Source organism: Amphibalanus amphitrite, unplaced genomic scaffold (assembly GCF_019059575.1).
Source record: "Amphibalanus amphitrite isolate SeventyFive unplaced genomic scaffold, NRLGWU_Aamphi_draft 001658F_arrow, whole genome shotgun sequence".
Lineage (NCBI taxonomy): Eukaryota > Metazoa > Arthropoda > Thecostraca > Balanomorpha > Balanidae > Amphibalanus > Amphibalanus amphitrite.
The window spans coordinates 13,182-38,285 of NW_024883151.1; the positions used below are offsets into that span (position 1 = coordinate 13,182).

General features: G+C 46.5%; 1 protein-coding gene and 1 non-coding gene across 2 annotated transcripts; one reads left to right on the plus strand and one right to left on the minus strand.

The window, feature by feature from the left end:
* The first annotated feature begins 713 nt into the window (after positions 1–713).
* On the plus strand, positions 714–20,365 carry LOC122374444 (cyclin-dependent kinase 14-like). Its single transcript, XM_043353211.1, has 10 exons — positions 714–1,065; positions 2,895–2,981; positions 8,115–8,270; positions 13,111–13,301; positions 15,026–15,117; positions 17,339–17,513; positions 17,815–18,001; positions 18,316–18,411; positions 18,577–18,857; positions 19,160–20,365. The coding sequence occupies exons 1-10, from the start codon at positions 999–1,001 to the stop codon at positions 19,355–19,357; spliced, it is 1,530 nt and encodes a 509-aa protein (XP_043209146.1). The 5' UTR covers positions 714–998; the 3' UTR covers positions 19,358–20,365.
* Positions 3,884–3,955, minus strand: Trnac-gca. Its single transcript has one exon. It is a non-coding gene; the product is annotated as a tRNA-Cys (tRNA).
* Positions 20,366–25,104: the final 4,739 nt, after the last annotated feature.

The window sequence follows — 25,104 nt, forward strand, 5'->3', positions numbered from 1 at the left end:
TCTCCACTGTTTAGCTTCCAGGAGCCCATTTGCAGCTCAGCGCACAGCGCATTATGATAACATCACCCGGGGGCGCCATTCTCCCAACTCAACTCTCCCAACTCGGCAGGCTTCTCTCCCAACTCAACTCCAAGGATCCTATTCCGCACTTTGCCTGCAGTTTGTTCACAAACAGGAACATATCACCATAAACATGGGACACTTGATCGTATCTTTGTTTCTTTATTGGAATAGGATATTCATTCTATACATTTGCAAAACATTAGATAATAAAAGTGTACAACTGCAAAGGAGATAAATATGTGAACCGACTACAACAATCAACATACCATTCTTCATTTTCCTACGTCAATCAACTGGTCACTGTCGGTAGGCTTCTTAGGAATGGGCGTGATAAGCACTGACAGTAGACCTATGCGTAGTTATATGCCCGCTCCATGTTCCAACCTTCCCCACATTTTGATTGCAAGAGCATTTGAAAGCCTAAATAAACGCTAGACAATCTAGTCAATCTACATGAACCGCACAGTGTTATTAAACCGCGTTTCCAGTTTCAAGTTTCAACCAAAAGCAAACTGAAAACTGAGAACGGGCGCTCCAGAAAGCGTCGGCAGATATATAGCCGCGGGCAACGCTGGGTCGTCGGTGCTGGTTCTCGGTGTCGCCGCCAGAGGCGCTGTGTCCAGGACCGCCGTCGTCCGTTGGAGCAGCTCAGTGCGTGTCGGGCACGGTGGGGGCCATGTTGTGCGCAGATCTGTGCTGTCACTGAACACCTCGGTATGGTGGGTTGAACAGGATACAACATCAGGGAATCTCAAAGTAGTGCAAGAGCTAGTGACTAGTGCACAATACTAAAAAACAGCACTTTTCCAAGCATACATCAAGATGGTTAGATGATGTTTGCATTGTGATATAAAGAGCAGAAATTTCAGTAGCTAAGATTCAGGTCCAGTCGGAAAGTCTGAGCCCGGTGCAGATTGTGATGCCACTCTAGCAGTATGAGTGTCTGCTGCCGAATGGACGCCATGAAACTGGATTTTCCGACTTCTGGACAGTTCGGAGAGGGTAAGGAACGGAAATAGATTACGCCTTACAAGTTGGAACATATTACGTAGTCTTGAAGTTCAACCTGCTCATAGTCTCTATGTAATGTTAGCATTGTTTGTGTTTACTTGCATATGGTTTCTCGTGTAAGAGAGGTGAAATTTTGATTATGCAAAATGTGTTCATGAAATGTTGTCATGTTTACGGATTTTGAAGTCAAGGTACGTCGACTTTGATGACCAAGGTTGTCAGCTCTTCTTTGATATTGTACCTAATAATATTTAGTCGTTGCTCTGCAATTGTTTCATGTTATGTGAAGCTTCTGCTGGATAATGGACTGATCGAGTTAGTCGAAGGTTAGAGTGTGCCCTCATCTTGCTGGCGTTATGATCAAAAGTAGCCAGTTGATGTTAACCAAATTTTCCAAGTTAAAAGTGAAAATTAAGTAATTTATTTTTTCATAGTTTAACTCGAGAACACTTCTAACTCTAATCGTGAAACTTTAACTCAATAATCGTTCATCCTTCTATTGCCCTCTTTTTTATGTCGATGGGCTTTTTATTTCCGCGAATAAAATTGCACAACAACAAGCACACATAATACTCCAAAAGTGCCTCCCGTATTAACCCTCGCCAGGCGAGGGCCTTTTCCATAACACGGATGGCGAAGGGGGGGGGGGGTACGACCCCCCTCGCGATTGGCTCCTATGGCACTTAGAAACGCCAAATTTACAGAGTAGGTGGGTACATAGGAGATCTCGCTCCTGTGACCGTTTGGTGACCTTAAGTCAATATTTAGGGGGGTTTTAGGGGGTATGAGTGCAAAAATTTTGCTAAGACATGTCAAACGTTTTTCGCTTATAACTTTTTACCTAGTGAAGATAGAGCAAAAATAAAAGGACCAGTGAACTCAGGACGTCCGTGCGCATCGAATGATATATATTTTCTTTTTTACCAATTTAAATGAACTCTGGAATTCAGTTGCCGCTAAGCAAGTCCAATTTTCCCCTGACCTTGTACCGGTTTTTGTGACCTGGTGACCTGACCTGAAAAGACTGGGACTTCAAATTTTCAGGAAAGGTGCGAAAATGTTGCCCCAGAGGGTATGCCAAATTTGGCGGCGCTTCGCGCCGCCGTTTTTACGTTATTTGCGAAAAACCTTAGGGGGGTTGATGCCCCCCCTCGCCGGGCGAGGGTTAACCGTCTCCGTGGCCCATGTGACCCAGCCGCTATTCTAAATCACCAACACCTAACCTGCACCGGCACCGCTGCAGCACCGCCATATAGACACCACCATCACCATCATCTCACCACTGGCAGCACCACTGCAGCAATAACTGCCATAACCAGCAGCTGCCGTCGTACCTACCTGGCCGGCTGTGGCACCTGACCCCAGCCGGTTCGATACCTGACCCCAGCTGTCCACCAGACCAGACCAGACCAGACCAGACCAGACCTGACCAGACCAGACCAGACATTGACCATTGGAGGTGCTCGATCGGCACACCTCTCGCCATTTCTCCCAGCCGCCACCGACCCCGCTATCCCAAAACGGCGCACCGACCGCGGCCGATGGTCGACCCCCCCCCCTCCGAACGCTCCCGATCTGCATATTCGAGCCGAGCGATCGGGAGGGTAGCCGTAAACTGGCGTCGAATTGGTGGCCGAATAGCGCTGAGGCCGCCGACGGTCCCGACGATATGGTGACTGTTGGAAACTTGGAGTGTGCTGCGGTGACGGACATCTATTCGGGGGAGCGTCTGCGTCGTCAAGTTGTGTGGAATTGACGATCGAGCCGTCGCCATTTGCATGTGAGTAGGCAGATGAGTCAGAGATTGTTTCTGCCCGCAGGCATGGTGATGCGACAGAAGCCAGAGGTGCGGCTGGGCCGGGTCCAGAGACTCAAACGAAGAATCAGCTCCAGTTTCAGGCGACTCGGTAAGTGGTACTTTACGATACCTTACTTTATAAGTGATACGATACGATACATAGCTCGGTAAGTGATACGATGTGCCATGTGGTATATGACTCTAGCAGAAAAGTTTGAGGGATAAGACAAAAATTACTCGGTAAGTGACAGCTTGGTTATGATAACACGATAAACACAATATTACTTAGGCATAAATGATTGAATCAGCTATGCAACATTCCCAAGTGAACTCAGCTGATTATCCTCCAATACTGAGCTGATTATTGGATTTCACGACTGAGGTAAGCTTTGTTCGAAATCAGGCGCCATTTTGGGTTGTTAGACTCGGTTCTTCCACTAAACCATTAGCGACTAATCCTTGTTGGAAGCTGCTCGTCGTGCCTGCGGTTGTCTGGCTAATTCCGTTAGAGACTGATCGACAAGAGGTCTGGGAGAGCGGGCTATTTCTGCAGCTAGCCGAGCGTCTGAGCGCAGAGACACTTCCCCAGGTGATGTATAGGGAGAGCGAGCCGGCAGCCCTAAAGGCATGGGAATGGGTGGCAATGGGAGGCCACTGGGGACCCCAGTTCCGAGAATGGTACACCATTTGGCGCAGCTGGGGTGATGGAAAACTTGGAAAAGAAAAGAAAACATGGCGTGGTGTACATATAATTGGAACCTTATATGACGTCTTATTTCTGTGAACATGTCATGTGTTGTCAGCGAATTTTTGGGTCACTGATCATTCCAACAAGGAACGAAAACAAGAAATCCGTAACCAGTATTCAATGGACTTATTTACCCAAACTGAGTCAGAACGTCAACTTCAATTCCTATTGACCTTGTTCATGCCAAAACACGCCAATTCGTGCAGTACCCTATTAGCCAACCACTCTTGAGCAGGTGTATTTGTGGGGGGGGGGGGCTAAAGAGGGGGCACCCGGATTTGAACCGGGGACCTCTCGATCTGCAGTCGAATGCTCTACCACTGAGCTATACCCCCTGCGAATGTATCCTGAATGTCAAATGGTTTGTATAAATGCACTCTGTCAGATACGCCCGATAGCTCTATTACGTCATAGCACCTGTGACACCAGTCGATAAATGTCACCTGTGCTAAAGGTCACCGCAGGATCAGTGTAGACGGACTCGACAGGGCTGGCAGATTAAATGCCATATTGCTTGGTACAGAGATAGAGCTGTACAGTTGCTGCTTGCTAGCAACAGACACATAAAACTTGAAAGCTAAACGTACTTAGGATTACATGTGTCAGCATTTTAGGTGGCTAGCAGCGGCCAGCGGGCTTACCTTTGAAGGAAGCCTCACGCAATATAAGTGGTTAATGTTTGCGCACCCTTCCAGCTGTCTGTCGCGAGCTGATCGCAGCCTGAGTGACTTTGCTTTGCAATTGCAGCTGAACAACTCTGTAGAATAATTGTTAATGACCCTTTCATTTGTTCATATCAGTTCATTACCAATTATTCTACAATACCACAAAAAGATGTTCCTTGCGGAACACTCAACAACATATCTTCTGAACAACTCTGTTTTAGACTGAAGCGTCAATCGTCGCGGGGATAATGTTCTGTCGAGTTTCTTACATATATGTGGATGTTTTAGGCTTCAGAGTGAAGGTACTCAGGGAATGCTATTTTTAAGTTGGTGCGGTATTAATGAAAGGTAACTAACTAACCCAAATAATGCATCAGTTAAACCAGTGGAAGGTAAAAGTATTGATACGTTTTAAAGACAAAAGGCAAAAGCTGGAGAAAGAATGCAACTGCCCTGCAAACGGGTCATGCTCGGTCTCTCGGAAAAGCTGACGGAAATAATTGCCAAAACACCGTTCAATTCCTCAAAATTTGTGACAAAAATATATTTCAACGGTGTTTATGAATGCCTAGCCATAGAGCCTGCGTCAGGCTGATTTCGTGTCCAGTCTACATAGATTCATATTATCTGTGACATAACCTATCCCACTTTCAGTTATTTCATCACGCATGCGAAACAGATCATTAGTCAGGAGTGTAGTATGAACTGCACATTTTACCGTGTTCTCTTCCATCTATACCAGACCAAAACGCAGCTCTCTCGGACCCTTTCACATATCTTGTTTGGAATCATTACACGGGAGTCTCGCCGCCCTTCTCACTCCGTGGTAGGGTAGCATCATATGTTGCTCACCCGGGTCCTGGTTAAAATCCGGCGCAGCCGTCTGACAAAAGTGGTTCTCTAGCTACTACTTATAGCAGTAATGCAAACTTGCACCGACTTATTGTCGCTGATGCCAGGCCTGCATTGATAAATTCCCCCTTTTCTGCAACTCATTCTTCATCATTTTTTTCTGCAGGTGATTAATTCCGTTAGCTCATGAAGTATGAACACACTGTATGAAAGAAACTATTTAAGTTTAGTAAATGAAATTACAAAATTGTTATCGTATAAGTATGCGGTTGCAAAAGGCCGGATTACTTTTGCAAACTGTTTTATCGGTTACGTGATAATCCACGCCTCATGACCGTATTTTTCGTTGACGGAGTGTTCTGGTTTACCGCGCGCCTTTTGATGCATACCCGCTTATCATCCGATATATCAACCGTTCAGTCTCGGTCTGACGGCTTCTTCCGACAGCGGAATGAATGCCTTGAAAGCGAGCCAAGACGAGCTAGTACGCTCATCGACCGGCCTTCCGATAGTGGCCGCGCCAATATGACCCGACGAGACGGTAGCCGGCAGATAAAAGCTCGCAGCGCAGAATGTCGTACTCGTAAACCTTACGCCATGGCATGGGTCAATGTGATTCCTTTCTTCTCTGCAAACTGCGTTGGTCTTATCTTAGATTGGCGACGTCATGAGATGTGGTAGCTCTGAAAGGATGTAAATGAAATGCTAATGTAAATAAAGATGATCTCCAGCTGTAATGATCTAAGTTTTACGTGAGAAACTTAAATCCAGCGGTAAATCCACTTCTAAAATTGAAATGAAAATGTCATTCACTTTTGGCCTCTGCTCGCTTTTACAACTTCCGAAATCCCTCGCCTTGTAAGAATACAAAGTAGCCAAGTCACACCGAGGCTTGGATGTTTTTCTCTCAGAGCACAATCCCACCGAGGGCGGCACCCTGGTCTAGCTGCGACCTGGCCAGACTGCTAGGAGTCTGGGTCGATTGGACCGCCTCGATCACCGGCGACAAACAACTCGGTAGCTGCGTCCGAGCGGCCGACCGCCGGCGACGGTCGCCCGCGAGCGTGGCGTTGGTCCGCTCCGTAATCGGTCGTTACTGGCGCGCCTGGCGTTTGACCTGAAAGGGTCTGACGGGTCTGGTGGAGGGAGGGGAGGGGAAGGAAGGTGGTCTGTCTGTCGGATTCTGGACGCTGGGCGGGCGGAAGAGATGTGGACGAGAAGTGATAAACTCAAAACAGGAGAAGAGGCAAGATTTGTTTTTGGATTTGAACAGAAAAAAATAATGGCTGTCATCAAAGAAGCATTTGAAAAAGAAATAATTTCTCAAATTTCTGGTTGCTTTAGCAAAGAGTTATTTTGGTAGTAGCCTGATGCAAGTGCTTGTATGTGTTGAATGCAGCTACATCGACCACGCAATGCCAGAAATCATGACCGTTGAGGTGACCAGACTGTAACGGTCATTGGGTGCGGTTGTCTGGATCCAACACCGTATGCAATTAATTCAGAGGATTGGCAGATAGCCCTGAGTAGATAACCGCAGCTCAGCGGGCACATTGGCGGAGATTGGCTGCCATTATCAGCCGATAATTGGCTGATTTCGGTGATATATTATATGCTGGCTGGACGACCAGATCGCCTCATGATATCAATCACAAATTCTGTTATCGGAGGCTGCTGTAGCCGGGCGGACATTATTTCTTAACTGGCCGGCGACCTTCAAATATCACGATTTTTTCTCTCAACAGTACTAGATTAAAACGGTATTGAATTGATGCAGCAGTGAGCACTATCTTCAACTATCTTCAACACGTAAAATTACCCAACAGGAATACATGCCATGAATTCCAATGTTCACTGTATCTGAACCAAAGTAACCAGAAGATATCAGATGCATGCATGCCATTAAGTCCACTATCTTATAGACCATGGGTGTGGGAACCAGAGAGCTAGCGACCAACTGAACACTCCAGTGAGTATTCCAGACAGAAGAGGTAAGGAAAAAGAGAAAAAGAAAGAGAAAAGAAAAGGAAACGGAAAGAAAAGGTAGAGGGAAGTGAAATAGAGAGAGAGAGAGTGAGCAAGATAAAAAAATGAGAGCCAGAGAGAGGGAGAGAGAGAAAGATAGAGGAGAAAGAGAAGAGAGAGGAGAGAGAAAGAGAGAGAGAGAGAGAAAGAGAAAGAGAAAGAGAGAAAGAGAAAGAGAGAGAGAAAGAAAGAAAGAAAGAAAGAAAGAAAGAAAGAAAGAAAGAAAGAAAGAAAGAAAGAAAGAAAGAGAAAGAGAGAGAAGAGAGAGGTCAGAAAGGGTCAGGTGCGTCTGACCGGTTGGCCTTTAACCCGGTTCCCTTGGGGAGAGTCAGACGGTGGAAAGAGCCCACGAGCCCGCCTGGAATGGTGCTCCGGATACCAATTGGATGGTGCACGGGGCTCCGTTGAACGCCCACGTGTCGCTGATGAGATCTAAAACTTTCATAGGACGCCTAACTGACATAGCAGTTGGAGCGTGAATTGATGTGAATTAGATGTGAATACGAGGCTTCATAGCACTTCATAGCACAAGAAGCGCTGAAACTCGACTGCTCTAACTATGGGGAATAACCATGCTAACTATTCTAACTATCTAACTAGTGAATAACTGTGCTCTCGGTGACAGGCTTAGTTATTCATTTTTTAAATCAGGATGAGAACGACATTGGCCACAAATATTAAAATATAACATTTGGAATTTATTGTCATTTTTGTAGGGAAAACTGACCACAGAACCTATTAAAGCTATCCTTCGTTACATTTACGGTACAAAAATATCTGTGAATGTAGAAAAAAACGCATGTCATGTATGATGTATTCTGTCATCCAATCGGTCATTTCATAATGGCGTCATTAGTTCCCCAGGCCCTATCACAGAGGGCAGTCGCTATGGATGGGGGCGCCGGCCAGGATGACTGATGGCGTCATAATGACATCACACCGTCCGTTTCAGCGCTATCGAAGAGCACAGATGCGGTGGACGAGGGCGCTCAGCTGAGCGCTGATGACGTCACTGTCGGTTGTCTGCGGAGCGGCGGCTACTCGGAGGAGTTTCTGGACAGACTGGAGCCCAATGGAAACATTCCCAAACACGGCTCACTCTACAGAGGTAAGAAAGGCTTAGCCCGGCAGTTGCTGGGGTATTTCGCCACCCACCGTTTGCTGGGGGGGGGGGGGGGCGTTAAACGCCCCCAGCCGATAACTCGAGAACCAATAGGCGCAGCGAAACGCCGCACGAGGCGGCAAACGAAAGAACGCGACGAGACGCTTCAGATGAGTACTTTAAAGTTGAATTTTGAGGTCACAGGTCGGGTCAAGGTCAGGTTAAACATCTGAAATCGGGCTTTCAGTAGCATGGACTTCAGGACTTCGCAATGGACGCCTCTCGTCATAAACTCTGTCAAAACGGTGCACAATCCATCATATAAGGCCTACAAGAGTGTCAGCTCCATGTAGGGGTCAGTCAAGCATAGGTCAGGGTCAAGGTCAGGTCAACCGGGTAGGCACATTTCCCCGAAAATCAAAACTGATATTCGCAGCCTGTGACACATGTTTTATGGGTTATTTGGGGCGTAGAACACGATGGTGACATTCATTTTATCATATGTGTACGTGTTTGGCTCAAAAAGTTCAATTTAAGAAATGCAAGTATCATGGTCGTGAAGTAGTCACGTGAAATTGCCAATATTCAGTTCAAGATTTTGGAAAATGCGGAACGATAATCAATAATCGAAGATGGCCATTTGATTGTTCATGGTATTGGCAATCTAATGGCGTTTACGGCATGTCTGTATGTCTATTCTGTGATTTTATATGATTTTTTGAACATATGCCGTTTTTGGTCGAAAACTCAGAAATCATGACGTCACTAAAACCTCGATATCTCAAAAATTTCCGACCGATTTTTTTGACACTTTGTCACAATAAACTTCAATCAATTCCCTACAAGTACCCAAAATTTGGCGCGCCTGCGGCGCGCCGTTTCTATGCTATGGCCCGGCGAAAAAAGTGGGGGCTTTAAACGCCCCCCCCAGCAACTCGCGGGTTAAAATCCCACAGTTTATATAAATATGAAACGGCCGACTCGAGCCGAAAGGAAACTACATCGAACTACTTTCTTGACCCACGGCTCTGCGACACTTCTGTCTGTGTATGCGGCAGATACCTAATTTTCTAAAGAAAAAGTTATGTAATGTGCGTTGAAATAACGTCACAAATCGTGATTATTTCCGATTATTATGTTTCGCCTTCTACCAAAGTGACAAGTGTCTTACATGATCAGCTTGTGTAGATTATCAGATCTCACTTGTTTTGCCATTTTAGCCAAGCATATGTAGATGTATGCCTTCTATGTTGCTGGTTTTATCATTGTAAACCATAGATAACATGATTCATGTTATCTATGTTGTAAACAAAAACAGAACGCAATTTACCACGGAGCCCAAGGCCCATAAAAATCGTATCACTGAATCAAATCCGATGCTAAATTAAATCTTCCGCCCAACTCCATTGCGGTATCCAATACCACACCAGCCATTTCGACCAAGTTTTGTCCTGTTTGTGTCTCGCAGTATATCGGTCAGCAGACCCGTGAGATTTCTGTCCAATAATCTCAGCCACGGTTTCTTCGGTGCCTGTCTCCCTCCCTCTCCTCCCCTCTCTCCCTCTCTCTCTCTCTCTCTCTCTGGGGATCTGGCTGCCCGCCAGAGCGGCCAACCGTCACATATCACGCACAGGGGGCGTCGCAACATTCGCAGCTCCGCCCGGAAGAAAGTGATGAATCACAGGGGCGTGACGGGGCGTGGCGTGACGTCGCGTGTGTGACGTCGCGTGACGGGCGACGTTACGGATAGACGGAGCGTCAGGAGCACGGCTGTGGTATAAAGCATTACAATGGGCGGCAAAAACCGAACGTAGTCGAAATATGTATGATCGTTGTTAGAGAGTATGTGCACTCAAACATAATTTGATAAATACCGTTTTTACTCAAATGAACTAACGTTGTTGCTTCTCAACGATTGGACGAAAAATATCTGTTCTTTTCTTATGTTTTTTATGGATCCGATAGCGGGAAGTTAAAAGCCAGGCACGGAACAATAAATCGTATTTTTTATTTGTATACGTTTCGCCATAGCAGTAAACTAATTCGGTGAACTCTCTTTTTGTCGCTATCAAGATACGTCCCACCCCTATCTCTCTTTTGATATTTTCCTTAATTGCCCATTCGTCATTCCCTTACGTCAATATTTTTTTCCACATCATGTGCCCAGTCTTCTGTTTCCTTTTCCCACAGCTCATCTATGGGGCACTCGGGAACGCATCCCTTCCACACACAATGCCTGTCCATATGCACACAATTGGGGGGGGGGGGGGCATAGCGTTCGTCAGGAAGATATACAGTCTCTTCCTGTCTGTAATCGCCACCGTACTCTGTTGTCATGGCAACAGAGCGTAAAGTTTGGTCTGGTGAGGCATAGCAACCGTCTAGATTGGTAATGATAAGCAGCAACACATGGCAACAGCTCTTTGGATGAGGATCAGCGCAAGCGATGGATGTGGTATGTAGAAAGAAAGAAAGAGAGGAGAGAGTGAGAGAGAGAGAGAGAGAGAGAGAGAGAGAGAGAGAGAGAGAGAGAGAGAGAGAGAGAGAGAGAGAGAGAGAGAAAGAGCGAGAGAGAGAAGAGCGAGAGAGGGAGAGAGAGAGATTGAGATCGGGAGAGATAAAAATAAAGAACAGATGGAAATGACAAAAGTGTTTATTATTGAATAGAACTTTTAGTCACTTTTCTGCGCTCTATGTATAGCCGTTTTTTTTTTGTGCAGCCGTTTCATAACACAAAAGTCCTTATGCTGTGCCGCTCCAGCGCACGTATATACTAAGTGAAGAGGCGTCTAACGGCGTTGTTTGTCACAACTGAGACCTCGGGTAATTTGGCAAAGAACTTCGTTCAGTTTAACGTCCAACTTCATTAGCTTTGGTGCCTTCATCCTCGCGGCGCTGTTTCACTTTTGTGTTTGGTGGCTACTGTAGGAGCTATGTCAGGCCGTCAAAGCAATTTGTCAAATCAGGGATGCAAATGCACTTTATTGCTTTCTGAAAAGCTGACCATAGTCACGAAATAATGTAAGAGCTAGCATAAATTTGGGTTATCAGGAGCACGCAGCACTGTGTGCCGTTGAAATGTTCATGCATGTTAAGATGAACGACCCGGTGCCGTTTGATTTCTCTGGGTACACTGCCTTCCGAAGTGCAATAGTCTGGAAATACTGTCTGGGTCCCTGAGGGGCCAGTGTATCTTCAGTGCCGAGCGCGGCAAATGTCAATAGTCCCGTCATTGCATCCCGTCTGCATGGCAACGTCGAATAGCGAACATCTGCATAGTAAATACGTCTGGGATGTGATTATTTGCCCGACGTTGGCACGACTTCATTTTACTGATAGTTGCTTCAATATCTGTGAGCTATGATTAAAGTGTCTTATTCTTCCCTTTGTTGAAATGAGTTACACGCTTTCCATTTTCCGTCCAACTCCTGTGTTTTCCTAAATAGAGCAGCTTCAATTATTAAAAAACTGCGCTCTGAAAGGTTGTAGACCTACCACTCTTGCCCAGGAAAGCCCAGAAAAGATGGAACACTTGTATGGCAACCAAAAGTGCGTTGAGTGGCAAGGAGCGGGAGAAAAGAGTTCGGGCGGTGTTTGAATACGACTGGAAAGAAAGGAGAACAAAAAGTGCGGAACACAAGAAGAAGAAGAGGAGAAATGGGGCACTGCTAGAAGGGACAAATGCGGTTGAGGAGAGGAGCAGTCGCCAGTCACGTCATCTGATGCTGAGGAGAAACGAAGCACTTACTACTTATCATGGATGTATGGATGGATGCATCACTGAAGAGGAACGGGCACCACTTAAGAGGGACAGACACGACCAAGGAGGGACGGACACCAGTGAGGAAGGGGCAGGGCAGACACCACTGAGGAGGGACAGACATAGCCGAGTGTTCCCAGTCGCGCTGGATAATGCACGGTCTGTCGCGCCACGGAACGCGTCTGGTATCGATCACCTCACCACGGTACCTCTCGGCGGAAGAGCGATGGATACGGCCTCCACTGCCAGAGAACGAGGTTAAATGGGAAGTGGGAGGCTGATCTGGGACGTCTGGCAAGCGTGTTAATGAGGGTATATGAAACAAGCTGAAAGTGTAAGTGCAAAGCACAGAGCTTTAGCAAGAAATGTTGGCATGCAACTAAGGTATGCAGCTGCATTCCTCAGGATCATGTACATGTGATTAATGTGATGCTTTTAGCACAAATCCGTCAGGAAGCACTTCGATTGAAAGTTGAAACTGTTTTTGTATATTCAGCTCCCCCAAGAGCGCAGTTTTTCTGATTTCTGTGGACTCCCCAGGAAAATAAAGCTTCATCGTCTAGCAAATATGCCAACATATAGGCCAAGCACGCCGGCTGTTGGCACAGACAACGCCGATCCTAATGACGTGGTGTTTGTATGTGTGTGTGTCTGGTGGATCGGCACATATTGCCACTTAACGCGCTCGCTCGGCGGGGAAAGGAAAATGCCGATCACAGCATTGGCTGAGTGCCACGGTCAGCAGAGGCCAACTCACTGCGTTCACCCTAAATGGCGGTCATCAAGATGCTTTCAGAGATTGAAAATAAGAAACGAAACTAAAAACCAGTTCATTGGGTGACTCACTTCCGCGTTAATACACGGTGATTTGTACGCTTTGTGAATGGTAGCTATGTCTACGTGCAGTTTTCTCGTGACAAACTAACTTTATACTAAGGCGAGCCTTTATTTCCGTCGACATTTCCGTTTGACCTGCCTGGACGATCACGGCTTCGTTCGGAGTCAGAAGCGTCTACCGGACACCGGTAGCCAATTCAGAGAGCTATCATTACCTGTCCTGACCATTACGCCTCACCTCTGCTCCAGGGTGGGATCGACTGGTGGACCACGATGTCGTCAGTCGCCAGCTGTCCATCTCATCCGACAGCAAACTTCTTGACGATGACGTCAGAGAGGAGGCCAACGTCATCATGAGACCCAAGCGGCCTCCGAGACCCAAGTCAGAGGCCTACCTCTGCGAGGAAAGCAAAACTTCAAAACGATATTCAGCGTTTGGCGTAAGTTAGCGTAACATTTGCTTTCGCATTGGTACATGCGTTAGATAATTCCGCATTTGCATGTCTTTATTTACTTTATCCATGTACAATCCGCACCCAATTTCGGCAATCACTGCCTCGCTGCCGGCGTTATCCGTGGTATTTGCAGCGGAGTCTGTCGGTCATTCCACCACTCAGCGAGGTCCGGCGGCGGCTCAGAGCTGTCAGGGTCTCCCATCAGCCGCCCCCGCTACCCGACATTATACATGCATAACGGTGGAGCCCAGCTGATGGATTGGATGGGAGAAAACGCGCCTTGGGAACAGGGTTATGGGAGACATATACAACCTTGAAAAGACGAGTGAGGCAGCATAGTTCTTTTCCGTGGAAGACGTAAGTGTTTTGGGGGCTGTATTGCGATGGGATATTCCACCATTCTGTAGTTATGTGTTTTCCGGTAGGGGTGTACGATGTGGGCGCAAGTTGAACATTTTAGACTCCCCAGAATAATGGAAGACTCTCTGGAGATGAGTTGCCAGTTTTATGGCGCTCTCGTCATTGGTGACGGCTTTCAAGCGTTAACAACTTTCATTGATGAGTAGACCGAAAATAGCTGGAGCGAAAGAACATAAAACTACCGGATCGATGTTTCGCTGAGGTCGCTCAAACGACTTTTGCTTCCAGAATCCATTCCAGGCCACAAGCTGCTCTTTTTACTGTCGGCTATTAGTGCACCGCGGTCCCTACTGAAAACATCCGTGAGCCAGTTTAATCCGGAAATGGCCAGAAGAGCACCCACAGGTCAGCGTTCATTGACCTGGCCACCGGGCCGGTCGACGGAGGCTCACGTTGCACAGTAACGTGGCTGAGGGAGAGAGCAGGCATCGATCCGGGCGAACTCGCGCAATGGCGACCCGCCCGGTAAATGGCGGTCAGGGAGGTATATGACCGTCAGTCTACAGAGTTGTTAGTCCGAGCTGACCTTTGACCCCGCAAATGGAGGTCATCACACCACCGATTGATCGACCATCTATCTGCGCGGGATTGAGCTGATGGAAGTCGGAAATGACACACGTGAGGACAACGATATGACGCTCTAAATATAGACCTCACGGTGAAAGTCGTGCGCCTTCATTGGGATGTGTCATATTATATTTTTGGGCGCAGCTAACTGAACCTATATTTGCCGGCCGGATTCATGCGTACGTCGGGTCGTGAAATGTGTGTAAAGAATGCACTGGATTCCACATAGATGAAAGGCCCTTTTAAAAACGTTTTCGGACCGCAAAGAAAATTGTCTAGCTCAATAAGACACAACTGAGCAGCAACAGTTGAAAATAGAACAGAAAAAAATAATACCAACGCCATGACAGGAATAGCCACGAAGCACTCTTACCGCTCAGCACACAAAGGGACACATGCCTGTTTTGCCCGCATGAATTCCTGCCAGCTAACTCGATCAAATCGACCCGAACGGACCGCATTTCACCGTCATGATGCGGGCGTTTTTCAATGTCGATCGATGGCTCGTTTGAAGGCTGACCCACAGCTCCTCTAAAAGATGAACTTGAACTGCTCGTAAATTGTGAGCGACGTGGCTCACAAACAGGCATATTTTTCATCCATGCTGACGTGAAGAAATGAAAATTGTAGTCATCGCAAAAATGTGACGGAATATTGTAAACTCTCAACTGAAGACACGATTCCATGTGTGCCTGTTAAGCATCCATGGTTCTCCTTTGCAGGGCGATTCTCCTTTTGGTCGACAGGAGGCTTACTTGAAACTGAACCAGCTTGGAGAAGGCTCATACGCCACTGTCTTCAAGGGATACAGCAAGTGAGTTGAAAATATGTCCACATTTTTAACCCGCGCCCCAGTGGCGGTCTCAGCCAACTTCGCCCTAGTGAGGGGGGGCATATGTTACCACCCACCTCTAACTCAAAAACTAAGAGGGCTAGAAAGACGCGGTAAAAAGCAGCCGATAGCTCTCAATGCGTACGTTTGAAAGTATTTCAGTCATTTTTCACCTTAGAGCAATATTGGGGTCACCAGAGGTCATCAAAGGTCAAAATTTGCCAATTGTCATTATGTTTTTCAGAAAACATGCCGCTATCTCAGGAACTATGGTAGCTAGAAAAACGCATGAAAGAGCAATCGATAGCTTTTGAACTGTTCTTTTGAAAAAGTCATTATCAATATTGACCTCAGGTCAACGGTTTAGCCTCCAGAGGGCAAAAACTCCAAAAATAGCTGTTTTTACGAAAAGTGTTTTTCGACAATAACTTTCGACTACAAAAAGCCACGACATTTATAATGCCAGAATCGTGTTCCCCTCGGCGAGACGCGTGGAATGAACTATAATTTGACCTTGAAAGGTCAACTTGAAAATTTGACCTCAGGTCAAGGTCATGACCTGACCGGAAAAGGTCATGTTGCATATCAGTCGATGCGTCTTAATGAGACAAACACAATGAGACCATCCCCAGCGTTCTATCTCTTTCCAATCGCGAGTTATTGGCAAAAAACTGTTTGTAGCCTCAAATGACCTCGGATGACCTTTCTAGAGGCTATCAGCAAAAATGACACCTTGGTCATCACGAGTGGACTAAATCATTGTGATTCTGAAATATTTGGACTGTTCCTATGCGTACACACGGATCTAGAGGCATTTTCATTTTTCTCCATTGACTTGTAATGGAAAGGTCACGCCACTGACCTGACCTTAGGTCACGGATATAAAAAATCCGAGATATACAAATTGTAGGTGCCCATAACAGCATGCAATCCACGAAGTTTAAAACCTTTCTGACAAACACTGCAGGCTGGACATGATTGCAAACGTTTTTTAGGCTTGGTCAGTTAACTTGACCTGGTGACCTGACCTGACATGACCTGGGGTCAAAAATTTCACACATTGTCCAAAATTGATGTATCAAAAGCTACCCCAAGCGGCGCGGCGCTACGCGCCGCGGTTTTTTATTCACACGTGAAAAACGCGACAGGGTGGTAACATATGCCCCCCCCCCCCCACTGGGGCGAAGGTTAATTGATTCTGTCTAAAAACACAAACTCTTTATCAGCTTCTAACTCATCATACTTTTAGGTGAAACGCAATGTTGTCATGTACTTACCATTACTCAATACTCAGTAACTCGATAGTCAGACTGAATAGGAAGATTACACTATAGAAGATATGGGAATTGAAATATAGAAGAATATAGAGGATATAAATAGGCAGATGCCAGATACCTATACCAGGAAAATCAATGGCAAGGACGGAGAAGAAAAGCTTTTATGTCACACACACATGTCACATAACCTAAACCTAACCCTATACTGAAAACAAAAACAGTCAAGCGCGGCACTGCAGACCACACACGTTCCTGGGATGGTAGACTGTCCCGCCCGACACGTGGGTACTGCGGCACAGCCGTCGGCCGGTTGAACGGACGACAGAGCGTCTCGGGAGCTGGCGCTGTGCACGCTTATGCACGGCGTCTGTCGTCAGTTCGTCATTTCGCAGGTGTTGCCTTTCAAATACTGAAGTAGTTCTTACTTATGGCATATGAGCCCTTCCGGTACTAAAACATAGGTCGATACGAATATGTCAAAATGCTTTTCGGTTTTATTTTCACGTTCGTTCACCTTCAGACCGAAAAGGACGATACAACCGGGACATATTAGGCATTGCATTTCATTGCTTCCGTCATCTATATATCAATTGTAACTGCCTGAGCTGGCACAAGAAAAACAACTCATTTTCTCCTTGAAGTGAGGCATCGAATGAAAAGAAGAGCCCAGAAATGCCTAAGAGATACAGCACTGTCCCGAGTTTGAAGCTTTCGGTGTTGTTGGTGATGCTGCGCCTGCAGCCCTAAAGCATATGCCGTTCTATAGCAAAGCCCACGTTTGTTTTTAAAAAAAATCACAGAGGAGTACAGGATCCGACGGAATGATTGAGAAACCTTCACACCAGATTCACTTTCAGAATGAACTCCGACTATAAGCTGGCATTTTGGCATGTCTTCATTCCTCTTTCTGTCCCTTCCTCCGTCAGCCTGACTCAGCAGACGGTGGCGCTGAAGGAGATTCGTCTCCAGGAGGAGGAGGGAGCGCCCTTCACCGCTATCCGAGAGGCCAGTCTGCTCAAGGAGCTCAAACACGCCAACATTGTCACCCTGCACGACATCGTGCACGTCAGAAATGCGCTCACCTTTGTCTTCGAATATGTGGTGAGTGACTCGTTTATGGTAAGGATGCGTTGTGGTCACTGCTCCATGCTCGTGATACTTACGTATATATAATGTGATACTGTGTATGATTCATCAGTGGTATAAGTGATTTACGTCAATACTTATCAGTGGAAAGGGACCAAACATGAGTTTGCTCTGTTCTGAATCCAATAACACTACATCCATTTGAAAATATTATCGAGTACTTTTTCAGACATTATTTTTGGCCGATATAAAACTTTTGGAATCTGGCCGGCTCCCCTTACAGAGAGCCTATTCAAATATCTCCCGGCTGTTACAGCACACGGACCTGGCACAGTACTTGGACCGTCACCCGGGCGGTCTTCACGCCAAGAACGTACAACTGTTCCTGTACCAGTTGCTGCGCGGCCTCAGCTACTGCCACGCACGGCGCATCCTTCACCGGGACGTCAAGCCACAGAACCTGCTCATATCGCAGATCGGAGAGCTCAAGCTGGCCGACTTCGGTGAGAGAAGGAGGGAGAGGGAGAGGGAAACGTAAATGAGAGGGAATGTAAAGGAGAAAGGGGGAGGGAGAGAGGCAGAGAGAGAGAGAGAGAGAGGCAGAGAGAGAGAGAGAGGGAAAGAGAGAGAGAGAGAGAGAGAGAGAGAGAAAGAGAGAGGGGAAGAAAGGGAAATAGAGAGGGGACATTGGCAGAGTTGCATTTGCATAAATTGTACTTGAGGATTGTCCCGAAATTATCAGCATAGTGTTTCATAAATCCAAAAGCTCGTGTATCGTTGTGTGAGCGTCGCATCCATAGTGCGTGTCTTGTTTCAGGTCTGGCACGAGCCAAGTCGGTACCGAGTCATACCTACTCACATGAAGTTGTCACACTGTGGTACCGACCTCCAGACGTACTGCTAGGGTCCACAGGTATGGACTGATGTAATCAGTAATTAAATGATTTAATGTATTGAACTGGCATTTACTACGTAGCAATCCCTTTACATATCTGTCTGGCTCTGCTAGTGCGATAAAACTTGCTATTTATCAAGCAGGATAACACCTCCCTAAACTCACGAGATACTCCTGCGACAGAGTACACCACGTCTCTGGACATGTGGGGCGTCGGCTGCATCTTCATAGAGATGATCGCCGGCGTGCCCGCCTTCCCCGGCGTGCGCGACGTCTCCGACCAGCTGGACAAGATTTTCCGTGTGATGGGCACTCCGGACCCGCGCTCGTGGCCCGACCTGGAGACGCTGCCGCACTACCGACCGGAGAAGCTGAAGGAGCACCGAGCGCGCCGGCTTTCGGCCGTGTTCCCCAGACTGGGCGAGCTGCCGTACGCGGAACTGCTGGCAGTCAGAATGCTGCATGTGAGTGGAGGGAAGAGGGACTAGGTTGTGGGAAATAGATGCTGGATAAGATCAGATGAAGATTAAAGATCTACACTTACACACAGGCTATATTTATTGGTTTAGAAGTTAACTCTACAATGGTAAGGCTTGTTGCGCTCCCGTTGGCATTCATGTTTATTCCATGTGTATTTTATGTCCCTTTAAATGCACAGCTTCGCATTCTGTTGTTGATTCAATGAAAATTAGCATCACCCCACCTGGCGCTGTTAGGCAATGACGACGGTGATGATGACGATGACGATGTTGATGTGCGTTTCCAGCTGGTTCCGGAGCGGCGGATCACCGCAGAGCAGGCGCTGCGGCACTGCTACCTGGCCAGTCTTCCGCCCGGTCTAGCCGACCTCTCGCCCCGGCAGAGTGTCTTCTCTGTGCCGGGAGTGCGGCTACACGGCGAGCTGCGCCAGTTCGCGCCGGCGCCACTACCCAAGGCCGCCCACGAACGGCGCCTCAGGCACTAGCGGGTCGCCTGACCAGTGCGCCGTTTCGCCACCAGAGGCGTTGGTGTCTGCCAGAGGCGCGGCGAGGTTTAGCGAAAGGGGAGATCACGTGCCGTTTCCTACTGCAGGTTTTAAGTGACTGGAACTAAGTGGCGACGTACCGAGCGATAAAACTTGGCGAAGACATGTGAATATGTCCAAAGACTCATGCGAAGTTAAAAGCGAAAACAGCAGACTAGAGTGATCGAAAAGATAGTGAGATGAATTTTATATGGTGTGTTAGGTATATATGTGATCTCTTTATAGTTGCGACAACTCCAGTATATTAGTGAAAATGATGGTCATGCTTGTACATTTGTCTTATTTGTCCATTGTTGTTTGTTTGTCCGTTCTTCATGGCGAGGTGAAACCGTGAAATGAAAGTTTCTTTTTGTCATTATTGCCTTGTGAATGATACAGGCTTGTGAATCTGCATATACATTGAGACATCGCGTAAACCGTCGTTGACGCGAACCGTCGTTGACATCATATACCAGAACAATGTTTGTTTATGTCACAATGACACCCAACTATTTACTTTCGATTAGAAAGTATGTTCCTTTTATTGACTTGTGTCCGAAACATCTGTAAAATATGTACTATTGACTGTTCATCTGGGTCACTGTATTGATATACAATTATTTCACTGTTGCTACTTTATCGATTGTTATAGCTTCTAGCCTTGCCAGGGATGTGAACACATGATATGAGAGTGTGAGTTACGAGTGTGTATGCTTTTCAATCATCGTGCTATTTGCTAAAGACTGAAGTGTAGCTTACCTGTCTCGCACTGCCACAAACGCTCACTGCATCTCGAAAGAAATGAAACTCTTGTATGTATGCTCGAGAGGAAGTTGCACGAGTGGAATGTAGGTACTCGGAGTGCTTTATTGAATGAAAGAATTGAATGCATGTGAAATGTAGTGATTGTGTTTTACTCGCTGTTACCAAATGACAATAGAATGTCGGAACAGCCATTTGATGGCAAAAGTGTGTCTTTATCATGGATGGTCTTTATGATGACGTTGAAAATCCAAAAGCCTTTAAAATATTCGAAATCCTTTAAAAACCTTCCAAAAACAATAAACAAGCATATTGATGATGATGGCATGCAAAAATGGTACTATGAAGAGATGAACTATGAAAGCTTGCGCAGTATCCTGCAGTTTTGAACGCCCTCGTGTACCTAGATTAGCACACAAGTACCCAATCCTGACGCTTGGGAGCAAAATAATTGCGCGAACATGTCGCCTGTAATTAAATCAATCAACCTCGCCCGTTCAGTGACCATGCTTTTGGTGGGAAATTTTTAACTACATCCCAACTTGCCACGATGAAACTTGCTCAGTTTCAGCGACGTGTGCATGAGAGCGAACTTTAAAACAGTTCATCTCCGTACCAGAGCCATTTAACGGCGTGGGTCGTAGATCATGGTAAGTTGAACGGCTGCAGTGAACTTGAGACTTGCGCGTGGGCCGTGCTGGGTGCCTGCCGGAGTGACGTTAAGTGTCTGAGAAAGCGACATGGCAGAAACGGCATTATCTATTTATTTGTAACTGAAAGCCAGTTCACTTGCTCACGGTGCAAACTCTGGCAACAAGCGTCATTATTCACGGCATGTCATGTGGCGTCTTCAGCCACGGGTCTGGTGTAGCTCGTATGCACTATTCACTAAAGTAATCAGCATTCACTGTACTTGTCACACATTCTTATCGACTAAAGCAGTTCATGCCGTAAACACAGTTCTTGTATTTCCTCTCTATCTGATAGAATGCTGTGAAACGCTGCCAAACTTTAATCTTGTCGCTCAAATGCCCGGTGGGCGGTGAATGTCAAGTGACAACTGGTCAAATGTCAATGCTTGGCTGGTTTACCAGCCTAGCTGCACTTTACCAAATAACGTAATTAAATCGTTATTTGTCTGCACTAAACAGCAATGGTAACTGTAGCACTTTGATATACGCTAGTCAGGCACCATTAAAAGTTGCGAACAATGACGCCCTGCAGTATATTCTCATTACACTGAGCAGCGCCTATGTAGATTAGCCGTCTGACCCAGTCACCTTCTCCAGCATCCCACACCAACAGCAACCCTATCCAGGGCCGATTCCCCCGAGACCAGGACCGATCACGGCCATCCCGTGGTCCGACAGCGGCCATTTGGGCCTGAGTGGCTGGTGGGGCTGGTTTGTTGTGGGCTAGTTGTTACTGGGGCTGAAGAACAGATTTAGAGGTAGGACAGCCGATGCATTTTACTCAGAGCAACCAAACAGACAGACAAGTAGCCAAACAGATAGACAGCAAAAAAGACGCCTCAATTGAAATCGACACGCCTGCAAGTTCGATTCACGAATTTTGAAAGATGCCCTCAAATATACCACGGTTGGTAAGCTTCCTAAATCTCGAATTGAAACAGGCTAGGAACAAGGAAGTGAGGTGCAACTGTTATGTAGAGGTGATTGCAACGCTAATTTCTTAAGAATAGGTATTCAGCTGTAAAAAGCATTCATTCATCACGAGTCACATAAAACTCATGCCAAAGCACAGCACCATAGGGTAGTGGCCAATTGATTCTCCATTGCTGATTTCCATGCGTTTAGGTAGACAAACAAATTGACGGCAGCAGTTAGCTCAGCAATAAAAGCCCTCGGCATCCATCGCCGGCCTCCTTATCTGCCCGCTGCCGTCTCGTCGGGTCATATTGGCGCGGCCACTATCGGAGGGCCGGTCGATGAGCGTACTAGCTCGTCTTGGCTCGCTTTCAAGGCATTCATTCCGCTGTCGGAAGAGGTCACCAGAGCGAGACTGAACGGTTGATACATGTGTCCGTGAGGTAAGCAATAAGCATCTATTCATCAAATGATGTTACAACCTTGACCTGACGTTTGCTGTATTCAGCTGGTGTTGGCCTCAAACTGCATAGACCATATTCGAGCAAATTTTGCAGCAGAAAAAAAACATGATGCCATTAACACCCACCAAAAGGAGACGTTGGACGTAACACTAGGAAGTAGGTATCGAGTATTTCCTGCATTGCTAAAAAACTGTATTTGAGATGGTAATGTAATGACAGATTTTCGAATTGTCATGCTTTGAATGATTTCAAACCACATTTTGATGTTAACACGCGCACCGACGGGGGGGGCGGATGACCGCCCCCCCTGAGATCTCGAGAACGAAGCAAGATAGTGACAAGCGGTAAACGGCATCGGATATTTTCAGGTCAGGTCAAAGATGACGTCACAGGGGTCAAAAAAGTCAAAATGGCGGCGCTAGATATGGAGAGTTTTTCTCGAATAACTTTCGAATTAGTCAAGATAGGAGCAAACTAGGGGCATCATCGTGATCCTCTCGTCAATCCGCATCGAATGATATATATGTTGACCTCGAAAGGTCAAGGTCAACGGTTGACCTCAGGTCACGTGACCTCGAGGTCATCATGTATATCATTCGATGCATCTTGACGAGCTGAACACAATGAGACTATCCGCGCGGCTGTATCTTGTTCCTGTACGGAGTTATTGGCAAAAAACCTTTGGTGACCTTTGATGACGTCATATGACCTTACAGCTGCCCAACAGCAAAACTGACCTCAAGATAGTGAACGTTGATTGTATATGAAGTCATGTATGGTATATGGGGCCATTCCGACCCGTTTTAGTGGTAAAAACAGGGAGTTGATTTTTCACCCATTGACTTATAATGGGGAGGTCGAGAAATTGACCTGACCTTAGATCACCGATATCAAAATTCCGAGATAAGCAAATTGTAGCTTGTAATGACCTAATAACATCCTGCGACTTTCAAAGACCTCCGACATCTACTGTAGCTCTGGCACGGTGACAAAGTTGCAAAAAAGTGACTTGAGGCTGGGTCATTCAAAGTGACCTGGTGACCTGACCTTATAAGTTAGGAGGTTCAAATTTGCACACCATGTGTAAAATTGATGAGAGAATAGTCATACCAAATTTCGCGGTGCTACGTGCCGCGGTTTTCCCGCTATTTGCGAAAAACCTCAGGGGGGCGGATATCCGCCCCCCCCCCCAGTCGGTGCGCGTGTTAACCCGCGCCCCGTAGGGCTATCGGCGGACCCTACCACCCGTAGGGGGGGGGGGGCCGTTTCGGCCCCCCCTAAGATCTCGGAAATTTACCGGCCGATTTTCAAAATTCAAACGGTGTTCGATAGCCCCACCCGGGAACTACCTTGTGACCAAATTTCATTGACCTAGGTCAAACCGATGACGTCACAGGTCAGGTCAAAGGTCGGATTTTCACCATTGACAGGCATTTCAAGAAATGTGTTGTGAAATCGAGTAAATTGGTAATTTATTGAAGACCATCGATGGTACATTGTTCGTCAAACACATACTTTGCTATCTGAGGTCACTGATACCAGGTCAGGTCACAGCGAGGTCAGGTCACCGGGGTCACAATATTGAAGTGTCGTGTGATACATGTTTTATGGTTCATTTTACATGACAAATGCGATTATGTGGGTTAGGCAGCCTTTGGGGCCAGCCCAGGTCACGTTTTGGTGAAGGTCAGGTCAAGGTCAGGTCAAACTAGGTCAAATTTCAAAGTTGATATTTTTGCATAAAATGGGTATCAATTCGATGCAGCTCGTCACGGGGAGTCTAATGGTGGTCTTTGTTTTGCTCTACGAAGTCTAGAACTGCCAAAAATTGAGTTTGAAAATTTGACGTCATCATTTTTGAACAGTTTTTTCGCTATAACTTGGCCAAAAAACGAGGTATCGATCTGAAATTTGGTATGTAGATAGGAGACGGTAGGTACTATCACATATATTCCGGTTTTTTCGAACTTCAAAAAACTTTTTGGATTTTTTGGGTAATATATCCAAAAAAATGCTTTTTTGATTTTTGGGGGTCAAAACTCAAAAATGTCAAAAATCCGAGATAGCAGTTTTGTAGCCCTGTCAATTCTACACCTTTTATGTTTTGATCATTTTTCTGTATCTTCAAAGCTGTAGGCCTGACAGGTCTTCTCGCGAAGGTCTTTTTTCGGTCGAAAATGACAGAACATGACGTCATTCTGACGTCATTTGTGGCCAACCTATCATAGCCTCTGGAAAAATTTTTGTCACAATGTGTAAAATTGATGCCCGGAGGGGTCCTGAAAGTTTGGTGGCGATATCTCCAGCCGTTTAGGAGATATCGACGGAAAAGGACAGGGAGGGGCCGTTTCGGCCCCCCCCTACGGGGCGCGGGTTAAGAGCACTTTCAAAGTCCGATATATTGAGCCTCATCCTGTTGAAAAAGTTGCGGGATGTGTCATGTTTACCATGTGTTTCTTTTCATTTCTGACTAGCGCCTATAGTGTGGTTTGCACTTTGAAGTAGTGCTGTATGATATACTGTGCCGGAACACAACGGAGCCTTGCGGGACAGTCTACAGAGACCTGTGAGCTGCCGTTCGCTTTAGGGCTGCAGCTCATAGAACGGAGATGGTGAAGAAATGAAGACAGAAAGTAATACTGTATGATATACTGTGCCGGAACACAACGGAGCCTTGCGGGACAGTCTACAGAGACCTGTGAGCTGCCGCTCGCTTTAGGGCTACAGCTCATAGAACGGAGGTGGCAAAGAAACAAAGAAAGAAAGAGGGAGAGAGAGGTAAAAAGAGAGTGAGAGGGAGAGAGAGAGGGGGAGAGATAAGAGGAATATACAGAAATATCGTGATAAAGTGTACCTCCATTTATATTCCTACCAG

What these genes read in the sequence shown, in the direction of transcription:
- LOC122374444 (XM_043353211.1), top strand. Translation starts at nt 999, where the DNA reads ATGAGTGTCTGCTGCCGAATGGACGCCATGAAACTGGATTTTCCGACT. An exon ending in TTCTGGACAGTTCGGAGAGG is followed by an intron (nt 1,066 to 2,894) that starts GTAAGGAACGGA and finishes TTCTGCCCGCAG; the next exon opens with GCATGGTGATGCGACAGAAG. An exon ending in GTCTTCAAGGGATACAGCAA is followed by an intron (nt 15,118 to 17,338) that starts GTGAGTTGAAAA and finishes TTCCTCCGTCAG; the next exon opens with CCTGACTCAGCAGACGGTGG.